Here is a 23944-nt window from a genome sequence, read left to right on the forward strand (position 1 = left end):
AACTCAGTCCTGCGGAGCTAAGTGGAGGCTACTTCAGTGAGGGTTGAAGACAATTAGAGGAGACGAGCTGGAAGGCGGCGGTCTTTGGAATAGTGGAATATAGTATAGGTATATGTTGCAGGCTCATAGCTGGTTCTACGTTTATCTCTCGAGATATATAAATGATTCCGGACCACTTACTCAGCTTTTTCTTCCTCTTCCTCAACTTGAATTTCAACTTTCATTTCAAATGCCGAATGATATAACGCGATATCGTTTAAATTGCCTGAACGACGAGCCAGCATCAATATATACATCATTATTGATCCTCGGATAATGGTCTGGCGCGTTAACGAAAAGACCTGAGGATTCGGATCTCGTGTGCGGTGCAGCGTCGGGTCGAAACACATTGCACGGGATATGACTAATAAATTTCTCCACGTCATTCCGGACGTCGTCAATTTTCTTACTAGCGAATTTTGCACCGACGAAAGGTGGGGATGCCGCTGTTGCGTTGAGCGTAAAACAGAAGGCCCGACAGCCAATCCCGGTATCGCCTTGTTTACGGGTAACCCGTGGCAACATTCAATACGAATCCCCGAAGAAGGTCCCCCAGGTCAGCGCGTCCTCGGCAGTGCTAGTACCTCGGGGGAATTCCACGGAGTACCGTTGAAGGAGCGGTGAAAAATCACTTGGTCGTTTGGCGAGGCATGCGAGCGTCGTGACGAGGCACCTGACGCAAACTCGGACTTCCAAAGTGATACCAAATGGTGGGGAACCGCGAATAACGGTTGCAATTAGAGGAAAATTGACCCGGTGACCTCGCAGTGTCTGCTGGCACCAGGTACTGGTTATAGATTACAGGAAGCTCTAGCGACGCCGTAGCGCAGTCATTGCCTGACAACTCCTGCAAGCATGCACGAGGTTCGCAAGCTCAGAATCGGTTAAATCCGGTGAATATACCAGAATGATTCCCGGTCCCCGGAATTTCCGGCGGGCCGAACCTCGCGCATCCTGATCAGGTGGAGGTGAGCGAAGACCGAGTACTTTTGACAAGGATGTTTGAATGGGCGGCGTGTGCTCGTGTCGCGGACGGGCAAGCCAGGTCAACGCTGGTTCGATCCTGGACCGAGTGATCAGCCAGGCCAGCAACCAGGACCAGTGCCTGCTCTACCGGCTGGCGAACTACAAGAAGGGGGGCGAGCTTATCGAGGCCTACAACAGCGGGGGTCAGCTGGAGGTCGAAAGGGTCATCCGGGAACAGTTCAGCGTCCTGATGTACGCCGAGGGGAAGGGCCAGGTGATAAACAGAGCGGAGTACCTCAGGTGGAAGTTCCGGGACCTGGAGGAGGTCATCCTGCCGATCGAGGCATCGCTCTCCAAGTTCGACCCCCTCGCCCAGTGGAAGGACCACGACGCCTGCTGGCAGATGCAGTACCGCGGCTCCCTCGGGGAGACCCTCCTCCACGTCCTCATCATTTGCGACACCCGGATTCACACCCGCGTCGCCCGCATTTTGCTCAAGTGTTTCCCCAAGCTGGCCATCGACGTCGTCGAGGGCGAGGAGTACCTCGGGGCCAGCGCTCTCCACCTAGCCATAGCCTACAACAACAACGAGCTCGTACAGGACCTCGTCGAGGCCGGCGCCGCCGTCTCGCAACGAGCCACGGGCAGCTTCTTCCTTCCGAAGGATCAGCAGAGGTTGAGACCGGCTCGGACAACCGACTACGAAGGACTCGCTTATCTCGGCGAGTATCCCTTGGCATGGGCGGCCTGCTGCGCGAACGAGGGCGTCTACAATCTGCTCCTCGACTCCGGAGCTCATCCCGATGAGCAGGACTCCTTCGGCAATATGATTTTACACATGGTCGTCGTTTGCGACGAACTGGTGCGTAATATGTATATTACATAACGTACATCCGTACGCGAGGATTAATTATGAGGTTGAAGTTGTTAACGCTGACGTAACACAAAGCGATGAGGAAAAACCCAGTATTTAGAAATTTTAGATTAACTTTGAAGGAGTGCAAGTTCACAAAACATTAGCATACTTTGCATTATTACGGCTTACGGAATTCCAGACTATTCTTGAGCTGGGAAACAAGAAGAGACTGAAGTCAGTAACGTTCACATAACGAAACGTAGAGGGAAAAAATCACTATTTTGCAATTTCATAGTGACTAACGTAGTAATCAATTTTCCAAAGTTTTTTTGTATATTTTTAGTTAATATAATTTTGAAATACAAACTTGATTCATTACGATAACGTTACCCACTTCAGCTTCATGAAATAACGGGTTCTCCTAACATGCATTATTACAATAACGTTACTAACTTCGACCCCATGTATAATTTAGGTCGTAAAAAGTAATTTTCAATTCTTGAATACTTTATTTTACGACCAAGTTTTTTATACTACGTTTGGGGCAGGTTGCCGGCTGGCCGTACTCATATTAGAATAATGTGGTTTTAAAATTGATGAGAAATATTTCATCTGTCATAATTACTAGAAAATTCTAGTAAAATGGATATCGTTGCAGTAACGGTTTGAACATTGTTGGGATTACAAAGAAATGTGATGGAAGTAACTACCTAGTGTGATTATAATTGTCAATACTAAAATTTTCAACTAAGTAAGGCCTCGACATCGATTTATTGTTGCACGAACAGCAAATTATCACAATCATTACATGTGAGTGATCCTGATAAAAAAAAAATAATAACACCTAAATACTAGACTTTCTGGTTATAGTTACGAAACTATTATTCATTTTGTACTCAGAACTACGCACATGTTTCGATTGTGGTAAAAAATGAAAATAGTTAAGGACTGTGAAGTAATCATAATTAGAAATTTTCTCGGTGAGGGTTATTACCATATTTTACGTCATATGTTGTATTTATTATACAAATATAATTTCAAGACTTATTTCTCCACCGTTAGAAATATCACGGACACAGTATTACCTATGAAAATTGACGTCCACTATTAGATTATGACGGTTGCAACTGACATTTATGCTTAAAGTAAAATCATCAGCATATCGACCGATTGATTGAGATTAAAATCGATACATGGATCAATGTGGAAATCGATGTTGGTTTGCATTACAGAATGTACAAGGTACAAGTGACTGATGAGATTTTGGATGTCGATACGGTTGTAACTTCTATTGTTAAGTATTACCGCTATTGTGGATTGTTTCTCTTGTTGGTTTTGTGCATCTATTTTTTTCACTGGTTAACATCATGGCATCGTCATGGTCAAGGGTTTTCCCTTCGTGTATTCAGTGGGCTGTTAGAGCGAGTCTCTCTGGCTTACGATTTCTAACACCTGCATGTTAATGATCTCAGATGCGACTTGTTAAATGTCATGAAAACATGTCTGGCCTATAAATGTTTTTATGAAATTTTTATAACCAATCTTACGTACAGTGTTGGTCTCATGTATTGTTAGTGCGATCGACTCCAACTTTGAGAAAAGTACACCCGCAATATTGTTGACTTTACACCCGTTTAATTTTTTCGGACAAACCTTTAACGTAAGGGATTAAGCCGGGGATTTTTTTATTTTTATCTTCAGTGAAAAATTTCATATCTGTACACGTGCCTCGCGAGAACCCCTTTCGGACGCATCGGCGCACCCACAATTTAATGCTCCGATGTTTTATGTTTTTTTGAACGATTTTTTTACTTCCTTTTTTTTCTATACCCTTTATACGCGTACGGGTGGCCTTTTACCAATTATTGGCACGCGATTGGACCTCAAAAAATACGGATTTTATTTTGAATTTGACAGACGCAGTTTCTTGTGTCCGTTCACTGTGCACGTTGACTGTGCAATATCCGAATTTGTTTTCAATCTTTCCTGGGTAGAAAAAAAGTCGGCCGAACAGCGGGGATATTCTGTACCGTAAAACAGGATCGGATAAATGGTGCACAGTTGAAGGACATGCATAGCTAACGATTTGTACAGACTTTTGAACAAAAAAAAAAAAAAAAGAGCTTAGCGAGTAATCAGGTACACCGTGCAGGCCTTGTTTCCTCAAAGAGCTCCGCTATTTTATTGAGAAAAAATTTACAGAGAGAATTTCGAAGTGAGTCTAACAATAGTCGACGCCAATTTTCTCCAGAGTGAGATATTACATCTTGAATTTTTCTTGATGCTGTTATCGGATAAGACGATAATAATAAATTGGATATGCGGTATTACAGATATCACTGCATATTGAATATAGTACGAATCATATTACCACATTTCCGTCTCCGAGAATATCGCAATGTCAGCAAATGACTACTTACTTTGGAATTTTGTAACTTACCTTCCACCATGAGTTACAATAGTATAGTTGATCATATTCGACACTGCATGAAGGCTTGTTTATGAACACAATATCGGAACGTCAAAGCATTTCGGAGAACGTGTCGTAATGTATAAGGAAAGACAATAAAGTAGGTACTGCATTTGTGTCAATGTTCACATATTTCGTCCGAAAATGGTAAACATGCGGCGTTTGTGTTGAAATAATACACTACATTTTTCTAATTGGCCCCTTCTGGAACATTACGACACCTCAATATATCGCGATATCTATGGATCATTACATGCCGAATCGAATAGCTTCTAATCAAGAAAAATTTCTACTCAATCCATTCATTTGTACAATTACATACTTTACCAGCGCAAAAAATTCTATTCTAATCAACTATCATAAAGTGGTATGAGACAGGTTTGTGACCGGATAAAAACGAAAAAGATGTGGCAAGTCAAAGTTTTGTGTCAGCTTCTATTTTAACTTCAATTTCTCAGAAACTATTGTTCTTACGATAAAAGTGCCCTAGAACTTCTGGAACTGTATAATTCAGAGTCATATATCATCAGAACCGTTAAGCGCCCGTGAACCAAACAAACAGGGAAGTTGGAAACAAAAACGTGAAGTCAAACCGTGTCCGATTTTCGAAATTTTTACATTATTTAGGAAAACTGACTTGGCTGTAGATTAGAGGAAGAATGTAGACAGAGGTCGCTCTTCACCTATTTCTTTCAACAATATTTTACTCGGAGTGTGCGAATAATTCGACCTCGAATTAAACGTAAATCAAATAATTTGATTCGCATTCGAGATGAAATTATTTCAATTTTTATTTTACATACTTGTAAGGAGGTGTTCAAATAATTCAGTCGGAATTTATTGAACTTCAACTTGTGATTTACTCAATAACTTCTACAAATTACATTCAATTACTTGTCAAAAACAATTTCGACAGTCGCACCTTTCATTCGACCGTGTATATATACTCTGAAGACAGAAAAAAAAATTGGAGGATTTGAAATCCGAGCTGAACAATTCGGATAATACAACCGTTTGATTAATTGAAATGCACCCTAATTACTTTGATATTCGATTCGATTCGATCACTATTCGCACACCCCTACACTTTATCCGTATAACGTGCGAATGAATTTGGGAAGAGGTCGAGGTCATACTTGGCTGGATGCACTGCGCGCTTCCCTGAAATAACGAACGTCGGTCTTTTGATATCCAACAACGGCAGCTGTGCCATAGTTTATGACAGGCGAAGGAGCCCGGCGTAACGGTTGGTCACGGCCGGACTTAATCAAGAGAACACGCCAGCCGACATTGTCTCGTAGATCTTTTCCAGCAACCGCCGGCCGGCATGGCACGGTTCGCCTGGACGGCGTCGATTGCTTTCGGCCGGCAGATGATTGAACTAACGTCATCTTCCAGGACATGTTCGGCTACGCGTTGAGGCACCCGAAACTGCCCGCTCGTAACGGAATCGCCAATTCTGCTGGGCTAACGCCTCTCACCCTGGCCTGCCAGCTGGGGCGTGCCGAAGTCTTTCGGGAAATGCTGGAGCTCTCGGCCCGAGAATTCTGGCGCTATAGCAACATCACGTGCTCCGCCTATCCGCTCAATGCTCTGGACACCCTCTTACCCGACGGCAGGACAAGTACGTTGACGAGGATTGATTCGAGCTCCGTACCAATTTTCGGCCACTCTGTAGGCACAGTCATTATGTGGATCTGTGGTACCACGACTGGACCCAACCATTTTCGACACTCGATTCGGGGTCTTCCTCAGTTTTTTATCCTTTCCACCATGGAGATCGAACTGAAATGGCTGAACTGACAAAATTTGTCACAGTAATCGTACACGTTAGGTCTATTTTTAGTACCGATAGTGTCGCTAGTGTTCCTTTTGCACAGAAGTGCCATTGGTTGCAGGGATGCCCAAGATCGACCGATCGATGACGTTGCAATGTGATTCGTAGAAGGTTTTCACTACCGCCTTATACTCCTTCCACTGTCTTCGGTGCATACGGAACACCAAGTGCCATCTTATTTCAAACAGCTATTTTTTTACACGGAGATCGGTCTCCTTATGTAGTCTCCATGCTTTTCACGGTCGCGGCCCCATTCGTTGTCTGCGCGAAGACAAGTGTCGCTGCTTGTGGCGGAAGATAGTTATGTCAGCAGGGTAAGTCGGAAAAAATGAAAAAAGTGACTTTTCTCGAGCATGCCGGGCTGCCAGTGAGTGGCCGAAAAATGACAGAACTCGCTCGGCACTTGTGCGTTAACTGCATAATCGAAATATATTACCTTGGGTGATTTGAGAACAGGGTCACGAGACGAATTTGAAAGTATTGCTACTGTAAAGGCACGAAATAGTCCATTTTTGGTGGTTGTTTTCGTTCCGTAAAGTGGTGCTTTATACCGCCAAGTTCGAAATTGCGGTGTAAAGTCTATGACGCAACTTTGAAGCGCAGCTCGAAGTGCGCATCAAAACTAAGCTATACAATCCCAGGTGCGCATGCGCACAGTAATGCTATCACATCGCCGAACTGACAGGACGCCATAATCTCAATCACCGCGTGTCGTATTTGTCAACTGTTTCATGCCTGGGCCATAAAAAATATTTTATTGGGCTTGCCCGTGAACTGTTTTTGGTGTGAATAATGATTCCAGTAGAGGGCTTTTGGTTGGTCTTCAGCTCGTGCTACTGGCATCATTATTCTCGTCTAAAACCACTTACTGCAGCCCGGATAAAGTATTTTTTTCGTAAAACATCAATTAGACTTGAAATTTTTCATGACACGATCTGTCTAATTTGAGGAAGTGCGCTCTGGTCAGTTAAGACCGACAATTTATCATCTGAATTAGTAAATATAACCTCAAAGCCCGTCTCGCAGCGAAATAAATCGATTAAAAATCCATATGATGTTTATTCAACCATAGATAACTAGAGCGCCCTTTCTGGCAATAGCACAATCATTTTACAAAACATTACAAATCGATTCAAAGATGCGAGAAAAAATTATCCCGACTCTCGTAATTACTCTTGTCTCGGCTACGTGACACCGTGTTCGAAACATCTAGAATGAAAAATTTTATAGCTATTTTTTTTTTCGAAACAAAACATTCAAACATGAAAGAAATTTATTGCTTTAAAGCGGGTAAGATAATTATTATAAAAATGATTGCTCAAAAAACGATTATGAATATATGAAGTTGCGATTTGCATACACGGCAAGAGCTGTAAGGCTACGCATTTCGATCCCACATTTAAATAAAAAACGACTCGCGATAAAAATTACGTTTGGACAAAAAGAAATGTCAGTGATTTCCAGTTTTAAATCAAACTAAGTCTAAAATCTGATAAGGCATTCTGAATTGAAAGACCAAAAACGTAGAGAAGATAACTAAAAGTGACCTTGTAGAATAAAAGTAACTGATAGTGGATTCACTGACTCACTGGTAGCCCTGTAGAGTGTTTGAAATTATGAACAGCGTCTTCGTCACCTCTTGAATCTAGTGATTGGACTCCAAAAATGACAATCTTATTGGTGATTTGCTGTGCAACACCGTTGCCATTGGTTAATCCCTTTCATAAATTCAGATTCACCCCAGAAATGGGGACGAAATCATTGAAAAGAAGTCAACTATCCGTCATCCCCGCAAAAATTGCCGAATTCCGCCACTGCGCGCGCTGGAGTCAAACGTCGCTCTTGCCCAAGATGATCGTGCATAAAACGAATGAGAAGATTTTAATTACACAGGGGAATTATTCCGCAGAATTTGACCGTGAGTGTTCGAGCTCGCGACGGAATTTCTGGGAGTCAATTCAGTCAAGGCTCGTTTTTACTTGGTGAGACTCGCGTAGCTCCTTTTAAAAGGGTTAAATGGACCGAGAATTTTGGCTTACATATTCTAGGAGAAGTCTGATGATAAATAACGCAAGGCTGAGAATGTCAGTTTCGTTGATCCCTCTATGCTGCGCAATATATCAAAGCGTTCCTCCTGCCTAACCACCCTCTATCCTGCTTGGGTCACTGTGTACGTTGCACCAGAAACAAGAAAGGCGCATGTCGCGGCACAGCAATCAGCCTCGAAAATCAATAATCTAAAGTGCCAAATCTATAGATTGTGCTCAACAACCTGCGGCTGGAACACGTAAAAAATTTTCAACCCTCGTACTTTGCACGAGTATATTTGCACGATAATGCCCTGTCAACGAATTGATTCGGGTAAATTCTGACTGACGTCGAGTGTACCGGCACGACAAACGGTGACACGGAATGTGGAAGTCCACCTCATTACAGATCTATTCACGCGAATCCACTCGTTAATCGAATAACCGGGGGCTAGTCAAGTGAGGCCAATTACACTAAGCTCGGTTCGCAGCTCACGAGGACACGCCATCTTCGCTCGTTTGACCAATCTAAAAACGAATAAAGCAAAGACCATTTCAACCGTATTACGGTAATTGTTGGCCGCTGCACGATGTACACATACATACATATATTTCACTTGTATTGCGAAGCTCGTTACTATACCGACATGTTTGAGCTCACGGTGCGTTGCTAATGTCCGACATTAACACCTGTGCACTTGACCATTCGTACAGGGTGATTATTTTCCAGAACCAAAGATACGACTACTATTCGCATCCGATTTTTCTCATACGCGTCACTGATTAGTTGCATCATCTCCTAGTTACCGTAACAATTTCTTCAAGATATCCATGCAAGTTAATTTCGTTACATCGATCTGGCTCAAAGCGTTCTTTCTCCGTTGCATCAATTTCGCGAAAACGGAAAATTTTCTTTCCGTTCCAATTTACCTCAGAGACGTGGGTTAGATAAGACGCTGCTTCCGCGCTTCAATTCGCCAAGCTCACTGCAGCGCACAGCCTCGGGCGATTTCTTATACCGACACAAATTAAAAAATTCTCCTTTCAGACTGGAACTCGGCACTATTCATAATCCTGAACGGTACCAAAGAGGAACACTTGGACATGCTCGATGGCGGTATAATTCAACGTCTGCTTGAAGAAAAGTGGAAAACTTTTGCCCGCGTGAGATTTCGATTTATTTGTACGGTAGACATGAGGAAAAATCTCTTTCAATGAAGCCACTTTTGAAATCAAATCTGCTGTTGCTTTAGTAACTTCTGCGGTAAACCAACTGTGTCGTATATTTAATAAAATGTTACATCTTTCAATGAATATATCAGAGTACCTAAGCCCAGACTGTGACGGACTATTGTTCATCGGCAAAAGTGGCCCTTTGATGCAGAGATCTTATCGTCCGGATCAGATGTGCAAAAATCCTTTCGTTATGTTTTTAACAGCTTCAATTTCTAAAGCGACTGGTTATCCTAATTTTCCATTTGGTGTCGTTGTCATTGGCGGTCTACTTGCGTCCCGAATACGCGGAATCGGACCTCCTGGCCTGGCCGGAAGACCCAACAGACGTGGCAAGAACCATAGCGGAAGCCATCACAGTTCTCGGAGTCCTCAGTTACATTCTCGTGCAGTTGGGCGGCGAGGTTATCAACATCGGACTTCTGTCCTTCCTCAGGCAACTGGTACGCGACTATAACGCATATTATTTTCCACCTTCCAAAGTTCTGCCTGCATATAGTTCTACTCGCCATCTCATGCGTTGCGTAAGTACAAAGGTACTTACTTATGGCCAGCCACGTATACATGACGCATAGATCGAGCAGGTGCGAATGAATACATGAATGCCGAAGCAACGTAATCTTGTCTGGAGAATGAGTTTTACCGCGATCCTATTATCCGTCGATTGTGCGAAATGCTTATATCACTGATTAATTATCGCGGTCTTTAGAAAACATCGAGCCATTCAGAGTCCGTAATTGAGAAATTTTTGGTTGTTTGTTTGTCCATCTGTTTTCGACGTCTTTATGAATCCATTTCAAATCCTCAGAATATCCCTTTACACGAACTAATTAACTTGGTATCCAATTATTGTTCGGTTGCGTAACATTACGCGTTACTGTGTTTGAAATTAACACGTGCGATAGGAAAAGGCGATTCCTGAAAATGACGGAATCCGTGCCAAGCAAGGACTTGTTTATGTTTTTATATAAATAATAATAAACAGCAATAAAAAGGGGTGAAGAAGAGCCGGAAAAAGAACGTGCGATCGTAATTAAACAATCTGATACAAAAGACTATAGACTTATCCTATATAATCTCGCGAGGACACGAGGTGAATCGGAAATCAACGCGTCTTGTCAAGTTCGTTGAAATTCAGTGTGCGTGGGTGTCAATAAAGAGGCGAAGAAACAATTTGAGAAGGGGATACCGCGGAACTTGAATTGCAATCGCTGAAGCGTGTGCCTTGAATAGAATTAACTGCACGGCATTATCACGATCTGAGCGTCATATCGCATTCCGCACTCTTGTTCCATGTACGAACCGATCCGAACTTTGGACTGTTTAAAGCAGCATTTTTTTTTTCTCTTATATCGCAGAGCCACGAGCCCGCAAAACTCATATTCCTGGTGAGCAATCTGTTGATCCTCACCTGCATCCCGTGCCGACTTGCCGAAAACCGTTGGGCCGAAGATGCGATTTTGATTGTAGCTGTTCCTGGCTCATGGTTTCTCCTCATGTTTTTCGCAGGGTAAGGAAGTCTTGGACGGTGTTCAATCGTTGCACAGAGTTACGCACTGAAATTTACTAACTATTACTGGTGAACATCAGCGTTATCCAACTTACCGACACTTGAAAAGCCCCAGAGTCCCAAGGACTAGAAATTACGAAGACTCGGTTTTTAACAGCAAGGCGGTCAACTCGTGTAGACTTGCTTGTAGATACTTAAAGGCGATTATATACAGTCAACATTTGCAGGGCTGTACGACTAACCGGTCCTTTCGTAACGATGGTGTACAGCATGATAACCGGCGACATGTTGACGTTTGGAATGATATACACCGTTGTGCTTCTTGGATTTTCCCAGTCTTTCTTCTTTCTTTACAAGGGGTTCCCTAGGGACAGACATACCCTCTACGACTCCTACGCTTCCACTTGGATGGCACTGTTTCAGATTACCCTTGGAGACTACAGCGTAAGTATACGTAACATCTTTGTACTTAAGAAATTAGAATATCCATATTACGTGCGCAAGACGGGAAGCATATTTAACCGCACGCACAACTCTGGGGTATTACGATTGCGGTGAACCTCGTGAGATAGTTAACATTTAATATAAATTCCAGTACACGGAGCTGGGCCTTACGACGTACCCGAATCTGAGTAAGACGGTGTTCGCCATTTTCATGGTTCTAGTACCCATACTATTACTCAACATGTTGATAGCCATGATGGGGAACACTTATGCTCACGTCATTGAGCAGAGCGAGAAGGAATGGATGAAGCAGGTTCCTGTCAAACGATAAATAATCTTCACGCTAAGATGGATCGTCAATTTTAAAATACTTCTTCAAGCTGACAGCTCTTTCGGATAGTTGAAAGAGAAGTCTTACGTTTTATTTCACGACACCAAACTACCAAAATTTGTTATATCCGCACAGTTACGTTCAATCAAATAAGACGTTGCATTTAGAGACAATTAATGAACATTTTTTGCCAATGAAAGGTCAACGCTGTCTGTGACACCGAAGTCGGAAAACTCTTTTCGAGGGAGGCTTAATCCAGCATTTAATGTTTCAGTGGGCTAAGATAGTTGTATCTTTGGAACGTGCCGTTTCGCAAAAGGAGGCGCATAATTATCTGCAAGAGTACAGCATCAAGCTCGGCCCGGGCGACGACCCGAACAATCCTGCCTCTGAGCAACGGGGCGTTATGGTCATCAAGAGCAAATCCAAGACGCGAGCAAAGCAGAGAAAAGGTGCAGTCATCAACTGGAAGGTAAGCGAATTTATTATAAGTTGGTCTCAATACACTGATTGCCGATAACCTACATGTATAAAAAACCTTGCGCGTTACGCAGCATGTTGGAAAAGTGACAATAAACGAGTTGCGAAAACGCGGTATAACTGGAGAAGACCTTCGCATCATCATGTGGGGGAGAACTTCATTCTCAACGCCTGTACGAGTTCCAACGAGGTACGGTTTCCTGCACTTTGGAAAGTTACACTGCACTTGGTTCATCATTAAAAAACTTCCATGAAAGTTTTTCCGCACGACGAGCATATGAAAATACGCACGTATATCATTTCTCAGTACTGCATCAACCGAACCGACGGGAGTTACCGCATTAACTGGCGGATTCGGCGACGCCTTGTCAGCTGCTCTTGACGTGATGGCATTCGCCCACGATCTGGATATAACCACAGCGACCCAAGGCATCCCAACGACGGCGAATCCGATCGGGGGAGCAAAATTACCAAAAACGCAGCAAAAGCCGCAGCCGCAGCAACAGCAACAGCAACAGCAACAGCAACAGCAGGTGACCCAGAAGGCGCAGGTTGTAATCGGGAAATCGCCAGGGATTTCGGAATTGATTGAAAAAAAAGCAATCATCGCTGGCAATTCCGAACGAAAGCCGTTTATTACAGACACCCGTGAGTTACATAAGAATTCCGTTAGGGTTAAGACTATTGGGGCCTCTTTGGGCGTTCGTTCCCGCGTAATTTGACCGTTTCTTACGCTTCAGTTGTAGATCTATTCGGGGTACGATTGGAGGATAACGAGACTCAGAATTTAAAGTCACCGGTGACGGTGAACGAAAATCCGGACCCGTTGCTCGATCTCGTTATCACCGCTGAAAATCCTACCTGCGATGACGCAATCTTACTAAACATTGCAAAAACTGCTCAACTTATATCCGAAGTTGGGGACGTCCAGGCGCTTCAGGCTCATCAACGTCGATCAATTACCAAGCTTCTACCATCCTCCACTGTCAATGCCAAAAAACAATTCCTGATCGAATCAAGCGATAACGACATTCTTGGAGGTATAACCCTGCTTTTTTTTACTACTTGCATTTCCCTCGCCTGATCCACCCTAATTTTATCACCCGAATACCCATTTCAAAGAGGGTATCATATAGCGTACAAGAAAGAAATCACCGCGAAAAGAAAACCCGACATTATTACGGAAGGTATTGAACCGCAACACTCGGTACAAATCAAGTGCTCGATGGTTCTTCGTGAACAATGTGAAAAAAATCTCTCTTTCACCCCCTATCTTTCACAGTCCCTCGAAATCTTTGCGAGGCTATTAATTTCGATGCTATATTTGCGGACAACGTTCGGTGAATCAGAGACGGCGCCATTTCCTTTATCCTCGCGCGATCTAAACTCATCGGTTTATCCAGATAACATTCTTCTTGGCACGGAATCACGACTGCGAAGGATCCGTTCTGCCAGCAGCAGAATCGCAGCGAGCAGGAAATATTCTCACCACGGAGACGAAGACAGTTCCACGTCCTCACCTTCCGGCGACTTGACCGCGGGCTATCACCGGCTACTCAATGAACCGGAAGAAAAATCTACAGTGATGCAAAATGACACCCAAAACATTTCCACGTCGTCAAAGGCTGTATCGACGATTAACTGTGTCAACGGACACGCGGCCAAGGGTAATAAACGAAGGACTGTCAAAACGGCGAAAAACAGGTATTCGTTTCACCTATAAAATTGATAACTCACTGACTTTCAATTCACACCCAAAGACACCTCACCACAGTCAAAGTCACGTGGTGTTAAATTTCTCTAACACTCAGGCCTTAATATCAGTAAGATTCGGTGATTTTGAATTTGGAAGAGATGCAACCCGGCGTCAAATGACCTGCGCCGCATTTAGGGGTCTTGCTGACACGTGAACTAATTTTATCGTTAGTAAACGTATTTTGAACTCGCCGAGGGTCGATTATTCGTGATGCGATCTGTGGCTTGTGTTTCTCAGAGTGGCACCGAAGGAAGTGGAGGGACACGGGAAGAGGAGGGAGAAATCGGCTGGAGCAGAGGCTCCTGCTGCATCACCGGAGTCTTCGCCAGATCCATTGGAACCCTGGAGCACGCGAGGAATTATGGATATGAACACGATTCTGGCCTGGAAGGAAAATTCCCCGGAAAGTCCGTAGCCTAGAATCGTTTTCCCTCCAAAATAACCCGGATTTCACGGTAGGATTCCTCTCGAATCGCGGATTTCAGGGATCAAAGATCTCCCGAGATGATGATGACACCCCCGGGATATAGAGAAGGTTCGCTTTCGACCAGGGCATACCAATTACTAATTGGCTCGTAAATTGTGGGCTCAAATATTCGTGCGATTTCTTAGTTGACAAGATTCCACGCAGCAAGCATGGATTACGGTTTTTAACGAAGAGAAAAGTTAGCGAATTATCGTTGATTTGTTTGCCAGACGCGAACGTTCCCACGAACCACTCCGGAAGTCCGTATCAAAGTCGCAGAAGCACTTCGCGTAGCTTTTACACGTTTAAAATCGCCAATTTTAGCTGGCAGGTAGCTAGCTATGGAGGTACAAGATTGATTTTCAATTTAAAACTATACTGCTGCTACCGTAGTTAGGTATAAATACATGCAGCGCGGGCAGTCACTATTCCTGAATATCTGTATACCTATACATATACAAGTTTCGGTGCGGCCAACTATTATTGAACTACCTCTCAACTATCGATTGAAACACCCAGCAATTTCTCGGACTCCGTGCTCATATGTACACACGTACACCTATTGCATACACTATACATATAACGTAAAGCGTCCCCGCACGTTCCGTGTCAATTGACAATATGTGCTCTACAAATTTCAGATTCACACCTGCTGCACTAGGATGTTTTGAACAACAAATTATCGAGTAAAATTTCGTTAAAAGTACATTTTAAGCCCAGCGCAGAGGTGTTGTTCGTTTTAAAAAGTCACAGTTGCGCTATCTAATTGCTGATCTCCTGTCCCTAGTTCTTACGGGGTCCTTCCATGGTACCCAGCGGAACTAAGAACTGATCGAACTTCGCACTTGGCGATAGATTTGATCTTGTCATAGTTGGGTAGTGTTCATGTGTCCGTTCAAATATCTATAACGATTATTTGTACCTCTATTTTCAGAATTTGTCATAAAGTCAATTATAATGTAAACTGTACACCAGTTTTATAACAAGTATAAAAATGATCAAACTCCAATTTATGAATATGATATTATTTTATTATACCCGTTTGTTGTCGGGAAATAAAATTCAGTCCCAATTTCTGATCCGGTTAGCTATTTTCACAAGACATTACAAACGATGTTGTTAATTTTAAAATCACAACGGTTTTATCGAAAAATCGTTACATCCGTCTTGTTTACTTTATTCTACTTTTTATACTCGCCCCGGTTAATCGCTCCACTCAATACTCGATCGTGTTAAATTACACCCAGTACGAAGCACTGATCACACGTGAACCGATCAGTGCTCGTTTTATTTCAAGCATCGGTTTCGACTTTTAATCGAGTGAGCGTTACCTGTAACCAGGTATGCTTGTTTGGTTGAAATTATTCGATCACGTATCGAGCATCGTTCTGGAAAAACGAATTAACGCAGTACTCGACTATTTCAGGTCCGACAACTCAAGTCCGAGTGTCGACGAGTAATAAGTAAATAAAACTAATACCAAGATTTCGCTTATTCAATTTATTGATTATAGCACGTGATTACAGGACACGCGCTGCTGTCTGGTGAATTTTTCATCGCTCCAATAATTATTTAACCATCGTTCACAGCTGTAATCTTAATGTGTCGTACAATGAGTCATGCGATAAGCTGTTATGTCGATATCAGGGTGAGGATGAACGTCACTGTGATTATATTTTCCCGTTAATTGATTTTTCCAGTTCGCTTTTTGCAGCTAGACAGAAAAACTAGACCGTAGTTAAACATGCTGATTGATTTCCCATTGGAACAGCCTTGGCCAAATATCTCATGGGAAAATTGACATTTGACAAAACACCATTCTTTCAGCACGGAACACTGTAGAAATGATAGCAATCAACTGGCGAGAGGTTAAAGTAGATAAAAGAGAAGGGTGAGGCGAGGTCTCGGTTAATCGTATTGCAAATTTATTCCATTCCTACTTCTTAAGCCCTAATCATTTCTCGTTTATTCCGAGAAATGAAATTTACCCACCCCGCAGGCATAACGATGGAATTGGCGTTACTCGAGATAGGGTAGTTCATGCACCAACCGTGGCAAACCATCGCCATTTCAATCGATTCAATATCTCCGCTGCATGGACGATTGTTTACGGTTTTGTTTTTCGCTGGTGGTTCGAGAACATTCATCACCCATGAAACAACTTTGTTTTCTATAACTTAATGGGTTCAAAAGAGGAATTTAATTTAAAAAAAGCTAGAAAATGTCTTTAATCAATTAGTTAACATTTTTTAGTCGCGTAAGTCATTTCAACCGATGGTCTGATGAAAGTAAAATTAATGACTAGTTGTAAAACATGGTGATGAAATTATCGATAAAATCCTAGTAGGTATAAAGTTTCAAAACGTTTCAAAAAAATTTCAGAAACTTTTGTAAAAGTTTACCGCGTGTATTTTTGTGGGGGGTGAAGCTTTTTCGACCGCGGCACAATGAGTTTTGAATTGAGTTTACACGTCAATAAACTCCCTAAAATTCATAAAAGTTTAACAACAGCTTGTCCTTGTTAAAACGAATCGAGGAGAGGTTGTTTTTTTTTTTTTTTTTTTTTTTTTGAGAATTTTAGCATTGACTTTGCAAAAGGTCGAAACCCCCTTAAACAGGCCGACGACTTTTTCATCTGACTGTAAGTTCGAAATGGTCAACTGGTCAACGGATTCAAAGTCGGAGTGATTAAATTCTGAATCCACTTCGATTGGACGCAATCTCTGAGGTTGGAAGTCGAGATAACGCGGTGTGGAAAATCCACGGGTACCTTATCTCGTAGGTAATGTTGTGGCTACAGAGCCCTGGGAATCCGCCTCGGGGATTCCGCCTCGGGGATTCCGCGTCCAGACTCACTCTCTCTCTCTCTCTATCTCTCTCGAAGCTACTACCTGTTGTTCGAATGCGAATTCGGACCCGCAGCGAGTACGAATTGCAGGTCATGCCAGTTCATTTCGAAGGAACAACGGATGTTCGTGCCAGGGTGAACGGGCGACGCGCGTGATCTTCGACGACTTCAACGAGGGCATTCGGCCGTCGCGAGGAGCTCCTTCAAGGATCGTTTACAGCCCGTGAAGACCTTCGTGTAAGGCAAGCAAGCCCGACCCCGCTGGACCCTGGAGAACGCGTAGAGGTGTTTATCTGCAATTACCCGACCAATGGACCGGACCTTGGCCGAGCCACTTTACGAGTTCACCGTCCGTCCCAAGGATTCGTCCCTGTGGGACAGTTCGCGGCATGGAATACGGCTCCCTTCGACGCACGTGAAAATTAACCTTTTCATGCCGACAAGACGGGCCGGGGTTTTCCTACTTGTCGTCGCAATCTATTGATGTTCCATCGGAAAATTATTCAGTGAAGTTATTGCGACCAGACGTGAACTGTAATATATTATGCAGTACAATGAAACGGGAATGACGTGATAAGTTCAATCCTAATTCTGTATCTGATCTGTATTGGAGTTTCTAGAAAAGAGATTCAAGACAATCGGCTCTTCGGTCTGATTGGTTCTTCCAGGGCCCGTCAACTGAGATAGGGAACCGTGGCAAATTATATTAAAGGGGTACCCTGATCGATTTCGACGTTGACGTATGTATCTCCGAATATCGAAGTTCCACGTATCTCTAACGCGAAAAAGGGCGGAACAGCCCCATTTTATATGCAATCCTGAACAAAAATACTCCAATATATTTACATTTGACGTAGAGATAAAGAAACGGCACGGATTCTACGAAATCGCAACAGTAAATTCATAGTATTCATGCCATCTTTTTGTTTCTGCGTCAAATGGAAAGGTGTTGCAGTATTTTTGTTCAGAATTGCGTATGGAATGGGGCTGTTAAGCCGTTTTTTTTATTTGAGATACGCGGACTGTGATATTTGGAGATATACACGTCAACGTCGAAAGCGACCAGAGCACCCCTTTAATATAATTATTTTAAGTATTTAACAAATTGCGTGAGTAAAACGTATTATCTCTTTTTCAATTAGTGTATTTGACTGATACTTTTACCTATAATTTTTTTTCGACTTTCTAAGACTGTTTTGTAAAAAGTATGGATATATTTACATTCTACTCAAGGTGCTGAATAAAAAAACTCATACTTATGTATTTACCACTCTGTCAAGTGCATCCCAATTTCTCGAAATAAGTTGCAATTTAACGATAGCGATTGACCGAACTCTATTTTCTAGGGATTCTAGTCTATATCTACTCTTATTCTACCATTTTTCACTTCAGAAAATGATGTATTCGCACTCAATATCCACTGATCGTAAGACTATTAGCACACCACAGTCACCACTTTGACTCTACTTGTTGCCATAAATTGGTGCATGCATACACGTACTTAAGATGGTTGTTTACTGACTCCGGAGTCAATAGAAAATCCTTTTGAAAAATTATATAATTTACATTAAAGTTGTTGGAAGAATGCACGGAACGAAAATTCATGAATTTTGAACATTTCGGAAGGTAGTTTATTATAATTTTATTGATAAAGTTCTGTCCATAGTTTTTCATTTGACTACCTTCGTCATCAGATACAGGTAATGCAGATTGTATAGTTTCATTACTTTCATAGATCTCAATATACAATATATTGTGATTATTAGTAACGAATCAATCCAGCTTACGTGAAAATACGATTCACGATATTCAAACTCCGCGCCATATCATCGGGTCCAGACGCGACATTTGTAACCTACACCGTCGTGTTTATTATTAAAATTTTTTTCGAAACGCTCGGCAACGTTTACTTTTTAACATATCGTTGTAAATACCATTATTCCAACAACCATTATTTCAATTTTTGTCATGATTTTTGTCAGACTTTTCTGAAATTTTTGTGATGACATCTCCGTTGAAAAAACTTGAAACGTCCATAAGCCATATATTGAAAATCAGATTTTCATAAAGCTCGTTCTAGAGCTTATCGACTGGTAATCTGATCTGATATTCAACAAGGAGATTCACTTCATTCCTGTTAACAATCAATCAGTCCAAGTTTCATATGCAGCTAAGGACTTTGGACTGACTAAAAAACTAGTTTGAAGGTATGGGTTAGAATTTTTTCCCCAAAAGATCGTTGGCGCGATATCACGTACGCGTGTTCGATTATACGGCGAGAAGGTTTGTAAAGTCAAATCAAAATTGCAAAGCACCCCTGGGATGCTTCGCATTGAGACAGTGGAGCAATTTAGACAACATTTATCGGAAAACTTTGCAAGTAGTAAGAGCAAATTTGTTTTTTTATTTTTTTATTTGGCCCCGAGTTATTCCCCCTTCTGGTGAAAAATTATCAGCACTCCGCGAAAACTTGAGTCGTTTCGAAAAAAACAAAAGATATTGTATAAAAGTAGTTAAATACGACTACCGACTTCATTTCATCAATTACATCGTGGCTATGAAAGAACGATATTTCTGTTCGAGGAGAATCCTATGTGAAAGTTTCACGGTTATACTCCGGTCGAGGGCAAAATTGTGGACCTTTTATTTCCAGGATAAATTTGAATAATGTGAGTTGAAAAAAATGAATGCAAGCACCACAATTGCCACTCTTGGTAATATATGGACGTTCTATCAAACAAATCCGGTGGGGGAGACTGCAGAAGAATACTCCTCGAATTTCCTGCGTTCACTTTCGTCAGACGAGGCGACGTTGAAACTCCCCGCTTCGGAAATTACATTCAAACTTCCGAACGAAGAGCGTCTGGCAGTTTGCAGCTTCAGTCAATTATACATCAAGTCTACACGCCTGAGAAACCTGTTTCATTCTGAGATATAATTTAATATGGAAAACGGTATTAAATGTATAGAGATGGATCACTTTCGTTACGATTATAATTGCGTATCAATTTAGAAATAAAAAATAAGGATTCTAGGACGATGCATTTCAATTCGATAATAAACTTACTGCACACGAGCAGCTTAATCGGTACGTAATAATCAGCGTTTGCTTAACGGATTTTCATTTTTTTTTTTCTTTACATTTTCTTGTTCGTACTTGAAGAGCATTGTGTCGTGCTGATGGAACCCTCGCGAATGGAGAAATGAATACGGAGGTACCAGGAGTCCTTTGACTTGATACATGCAAGGAGGGTGAGTGTAAATGATGAGTCCGAGACGCGCATGATCCGTGAGATCAGGCTTCCTTTTCGAGCCTGATCATCTCGAGGACGCCGTTTCTCATTTCTACCAGAGCTTCGTACTCAGTCAATCCCATCCTCCGCTTGTTGCTGACGTCGTAGATGCCGCCTTCCCCCTCGCAGTGTTCGCCTCTGGTTCCCCTTACCTGGAGGTTGTACATTCCCGCGATTTCCTCAAACCGGCCAAGGTTCGCCGACAACTTTGGCAACTTCACGTGCACCGAAGCTCGCACCGCGCTTCCCAAATTCGTTGGGCAGAAGTTGAGGTACCCAATCCTCTCGTTCCGACTGAACTTCAGATTTCGCTCGAGCGCCGTAACAGCTCGTACTAACCTGGCGTACACTTCTCCCAAATCGCCCCCTTCCTGCATCGAGATTATTCGCAGGTGGTCCTCCTCGTTGCACCAAACCAGAAAAGTCTTCGACTGGTTCAAGTATATTCCCCGACCTGAGGAAGATCAATGTTCAAGTCACTTTAAACTTGTTCACAAGCCTCAATCACAATTCTAGTGAAAAAATCTCTACACGGAAACTTTACCAGGTCTCTTCTCGAGATAGCGACTACCGTTTGACCAATCAAAGGCGGCATAACGACAGCACGTGAAAAATTTCACTTATAATTAGTAGAAAGTCAATAGTATGGCTATGAGAGTTTTGGACACAGATTCCTACTACCGACACTTACCGACATCTTATCTAGACTCAAACCCTTCTAAGCGATCACGTCATGGGATAGTTGTCGATAAGTGCCGATAGTAGGAATCTGTGCCCAGAACTCTCATAGCTATACTATTAAAGTCGGCTATGTCAATATATAATTGTCGTAGAAGCTGTAACAACCCTATATTCACAGATATATTCACTAACGTCTAGATGAAGACAAAGTGAAAGCAAATACTGTAGATATCGTATAGATCGCACTATCATTTAATGCAATAGGATCAACAAAATCTAGCAATCATCGAAGTTTCTTAACTTGTCTCGACAACTTTTCGACGATGATAAACCAATTGCATAATTGTACTGTTGACTGTAAATTTACAACCTAGCGAACTTTAGTGAACATTTGGTTGACATGTAATCAACTATTGGCTACAAATACGCCATTTTCATCAGTATCCGATTAATTGACTTCAGTTTCTGCGACCAATAAGTCGGATATGAGACGACTGTGTATAACATGAGTTGTGTCAGTCGTAAATACGGCTGAACTACTATTCAAAGGCTTCTTAGCCGATAAAAATGAGTCGTTTACTGTACAGATATACATTATACATCCGGGGTTCAGCCGCTGATCTATTCCGAAGACTGGAGCTGCCATCGTTTCCATTCATAATGGTTATTCTCGCGTAATCATTGCAGAATAGACGTTCGCGCAGCAGAAGCAAATTAACGTCGAGTCTATTCCCGCCCCGGCCTGACAGCAGAGTTAAAACTGTTCCGACGAACTCGCGAGTTATTAGATATACATGTATAAAAGACTTGAGCATGCCTCACCCGTTGGCCAGTATTTACAGGCCTCGGCCGACTGCAGGAATCGATCGCCTTCCTTGAAGAGGAAATGATCGTCGATTAACTTCTTCTGCACGTCCTTCTCCATTCCTACCAACGGGTAATACTGCCCCTTCAAGTCATCTTCCAATTTACCGAAAGCATCCGTCACCTTCGAATGAGCGTTTAACGTAAAATCAGGCTAAGCAGTCCCGAACCTTTTCACTGGAGCACTATTTATTTACGGTAATAAAGACACGAACAGTCCTCAAAACCGTAACGAGAAACGAATTATTCAGCGTATCAACACTTGTGTTCGGCTCGAGTGTCCTCTCAGCAGTAGGTATACTTATATAATTGTTCGGATTTCTATTATTCTTGGTCAAACTTGTCAGAGCCCAAGTTTTAGACAGCACTTAGAGATACAATGTGAATAATTGGATACTGGAGAGTTTATCCAAATATTTTTCGCATACCTTATTTTCAATCTCGTAGTAATGAGTCTCGCTCATGCTGGGATTGAATGGATAGCCGGCGAGGGATCGGCCGGTGCGTACCCTGGTCGATATCACATAGTTTCCCGAAGGATCCAAGTTCCCCATGTCGGCGGGCTTTCCCCAGTCTGGAAGGGGGTGGATGTCGTCCGGACCGAAGCCCCCGTGGTAATCCTCAATTATTGGATCGAACAATTCGGCGAACACGGTATACGCTTCGGGATCGGGAGCGTAGATCCCGATTCCAGAGTCCAAATTTTCTACGCCGGACTGAATTACGTGCAGGAGGGTCGATCCGTAGGATGTTTTGCGCTTTTTAAGTTTATCAAACACGTCGCGTGTCAAATATTTCTTGAGGAGCGACGGGCTGTCGCTGTTCTTTAATAATTTATAACCCTCCTCCAGCTTCCGTAGTATTTCTGGATCGACATTAGACGCCGCTGACTTTTGTCGGCACGAGCATAATCGTTTGTCGCACATTTTTATTCAAATTTATTGTGTCAATTTTTAATCCTTGCTGTATAAAATCAGCATTGTTTTCTAAAAGGTTTCGGTCACAAATGTCGTTTCAAATTTACTATCCATTATCGATAAAATTTGAAAATCGCCGAAGCTTCGATCGAGTAGCACCAAGACTGCAGGGTGAAGAATGACCGTCTCGCCGAAAATTTCACCCCATTGGTTATTTGTGCCTTCTTGAAAATGATTATACTCTTGAAATGAAGCTGAATTTCCGCAACCATTATGCGAACCCCTAATGGTACGTTACTAATGGACGAATGAATGAAAGTTGAAAGATTGCGTGCGCAGTAAAAACCGCGAGTGGAATTATCCGTATAGGTATATGGACAATTGAAGTGTTGCGTTTTGGCATTCGTCGTGAAAAAGAATATATCGTGTGAATTTACGAGCGATAGGTAAAAATTAGTAAGTGATTAACGAGTAAAAGTGATCGGGAAAATGGATGCGACAGGGATTACGTTTTGCTACTCGTCACCGTACAGCTTGGATTCTCTGGTAAAATTGGCGCAATATGTAATAAAAAAAGATAAGAAAAAAAAAAAAAAAACCACACGTCACAGAAAAAATAAACAGTGTGATTATATCAGTATAGGCAGATGTGCGATCTAATAAATGCCGCGGAAAATAACCGTGTTTAGAAAACTCGTGTCCATTTCCCGTATCAGATAAAAAAGCGCGTTATCTTTCCTTAACGAAGGTTAACGGCGGCCCATGGCCATTGCCACCATGGGTTAAGGGTTCGTGTTAATCTCGATTTACAACTCGAGCTTTCGTCGTTAGTTTTAATCTTCTAATATGAATAGATAAATGCGAATAACCGTGTCGGGCGGGTTGGCATAATATTATCTCAGTAGTGATCTGGGGAGTGTGAACAC

General features: G+C 42.4%; 2 protein-coding genes across 2 annotated transcripts; one reads left to right on the forward strand and one right to left on the reverse strand.

Moving 5' to 3' along the window:
* The first annotated feature begins 379 nt into the window (after nucleotides 1-379).
* iav (transient receptor potential cation channel subfamily V iav) lies at nucleotides 380-15428 on the forward strand. Its single transcript, XM_046611265.2, has 13 exons — nucleotides 380-1867; nucleotides 5730-5955; nucleotides 9244-9359; nucleotides 9635-9871; nucleotides 10787-10938; nucleotides 11166-11382; nucleotides 11534-11695; nucleotides 11988-12185; nucleotides 12268-12383; nucleotides 12501-12841; nucleotides 12934-13233; nucleotides 13597-13897; nucleotides 14187-15428. Exons 1-13 carry the CDS (start codon nucleotides 1046-1048, stop codon nucleotides 14362-14364), a joined length of 3366 nt encoding a protein of 1121 aa, XP_046467221.1. The 5' UTR covers nucleotides 380-1045; the 3' UTR covers nucleotides 14365-15428.
* Nucleotides 15429-20558: 5130 nt separating this feature from the next.
* LOC124211782 (arginine kinase) lies at nucleotides 20559-23027 on the reverse strand. Its single transcript, XM_046611196.2, has 3 exons — nucleotides 22530-23027; nucleotides 22060-22225; nucleotides 20559-21010 (listed from the first exon to the last, which is right to left on the reverse strand). Exons 1-3 carry the CDS (start codon nucleotides 23025-23027, stop codon nucleotides 20559-20561), a joined length of 1116 nt encoding a protein of 371 aa, XP_046467152.1.
* Nucleotides 23028-23944: the final 917 nt, after the last annotated feature.

The sequence above is a fragment of the Neodiprion pinetum genome, chromosome 2, assembly GCF_021155775.2.
Source record: "Neodiprion pinetum isolate iyNeoPine1 chromosome 2, iyNeoPine1.2, whole genome shotgun sequence".
In the NCBI taxonomy this organism is placed as follows: Eukaryota; Metazoa; Arthropoda; class Insecta; order Hymenoptera; family Diprionidae; genus Neodiprion; species Neodiprion pinetum.

Coding starts and splice junctions, on each gene's coding strand:
- iav (XM_046611265.2), top strand. CDS start 1,046: ATGGGCGGCGTGTGCTCGTGTCGCGGACGGGCAAGCCAGGTCAACGCT. Junction 9,872..10,786: donor TGTCCTTCCTCAGGCAACTG/GTACGCGACTAT, acceptor CTTATATCGCAG/AGCCACGAGCCCGCAAAACT. Junction 12,384..12,500: donor CCTGTACGAGTTCCAACGAG/GTACGGTTTCCT, acceptor ATCATTTCTCAG/TACTGCATCAACCGAACCGA.
- LOC124211782 (XM_046611196.2), bottom strand. CDS start 23,027: ATGTGCGACAAACGATTATGCTCGTGCCGACAAAAGTCAGCGGCGTCT. Junction 22,226..22,529: donor ACTACGAGATTGAAAATAAG/GTATGCGAAAAA, acceptor GCTCATTCGAAG/GTGACGGATGCTTTCGGTAA. Junction 21,011..22,059: donor CTGTAAATACTGGCCAACGG/GTGAGGCATGCT, acceptor GATCTTCCTCAG/GTCGGGGAATATACTTGAAC.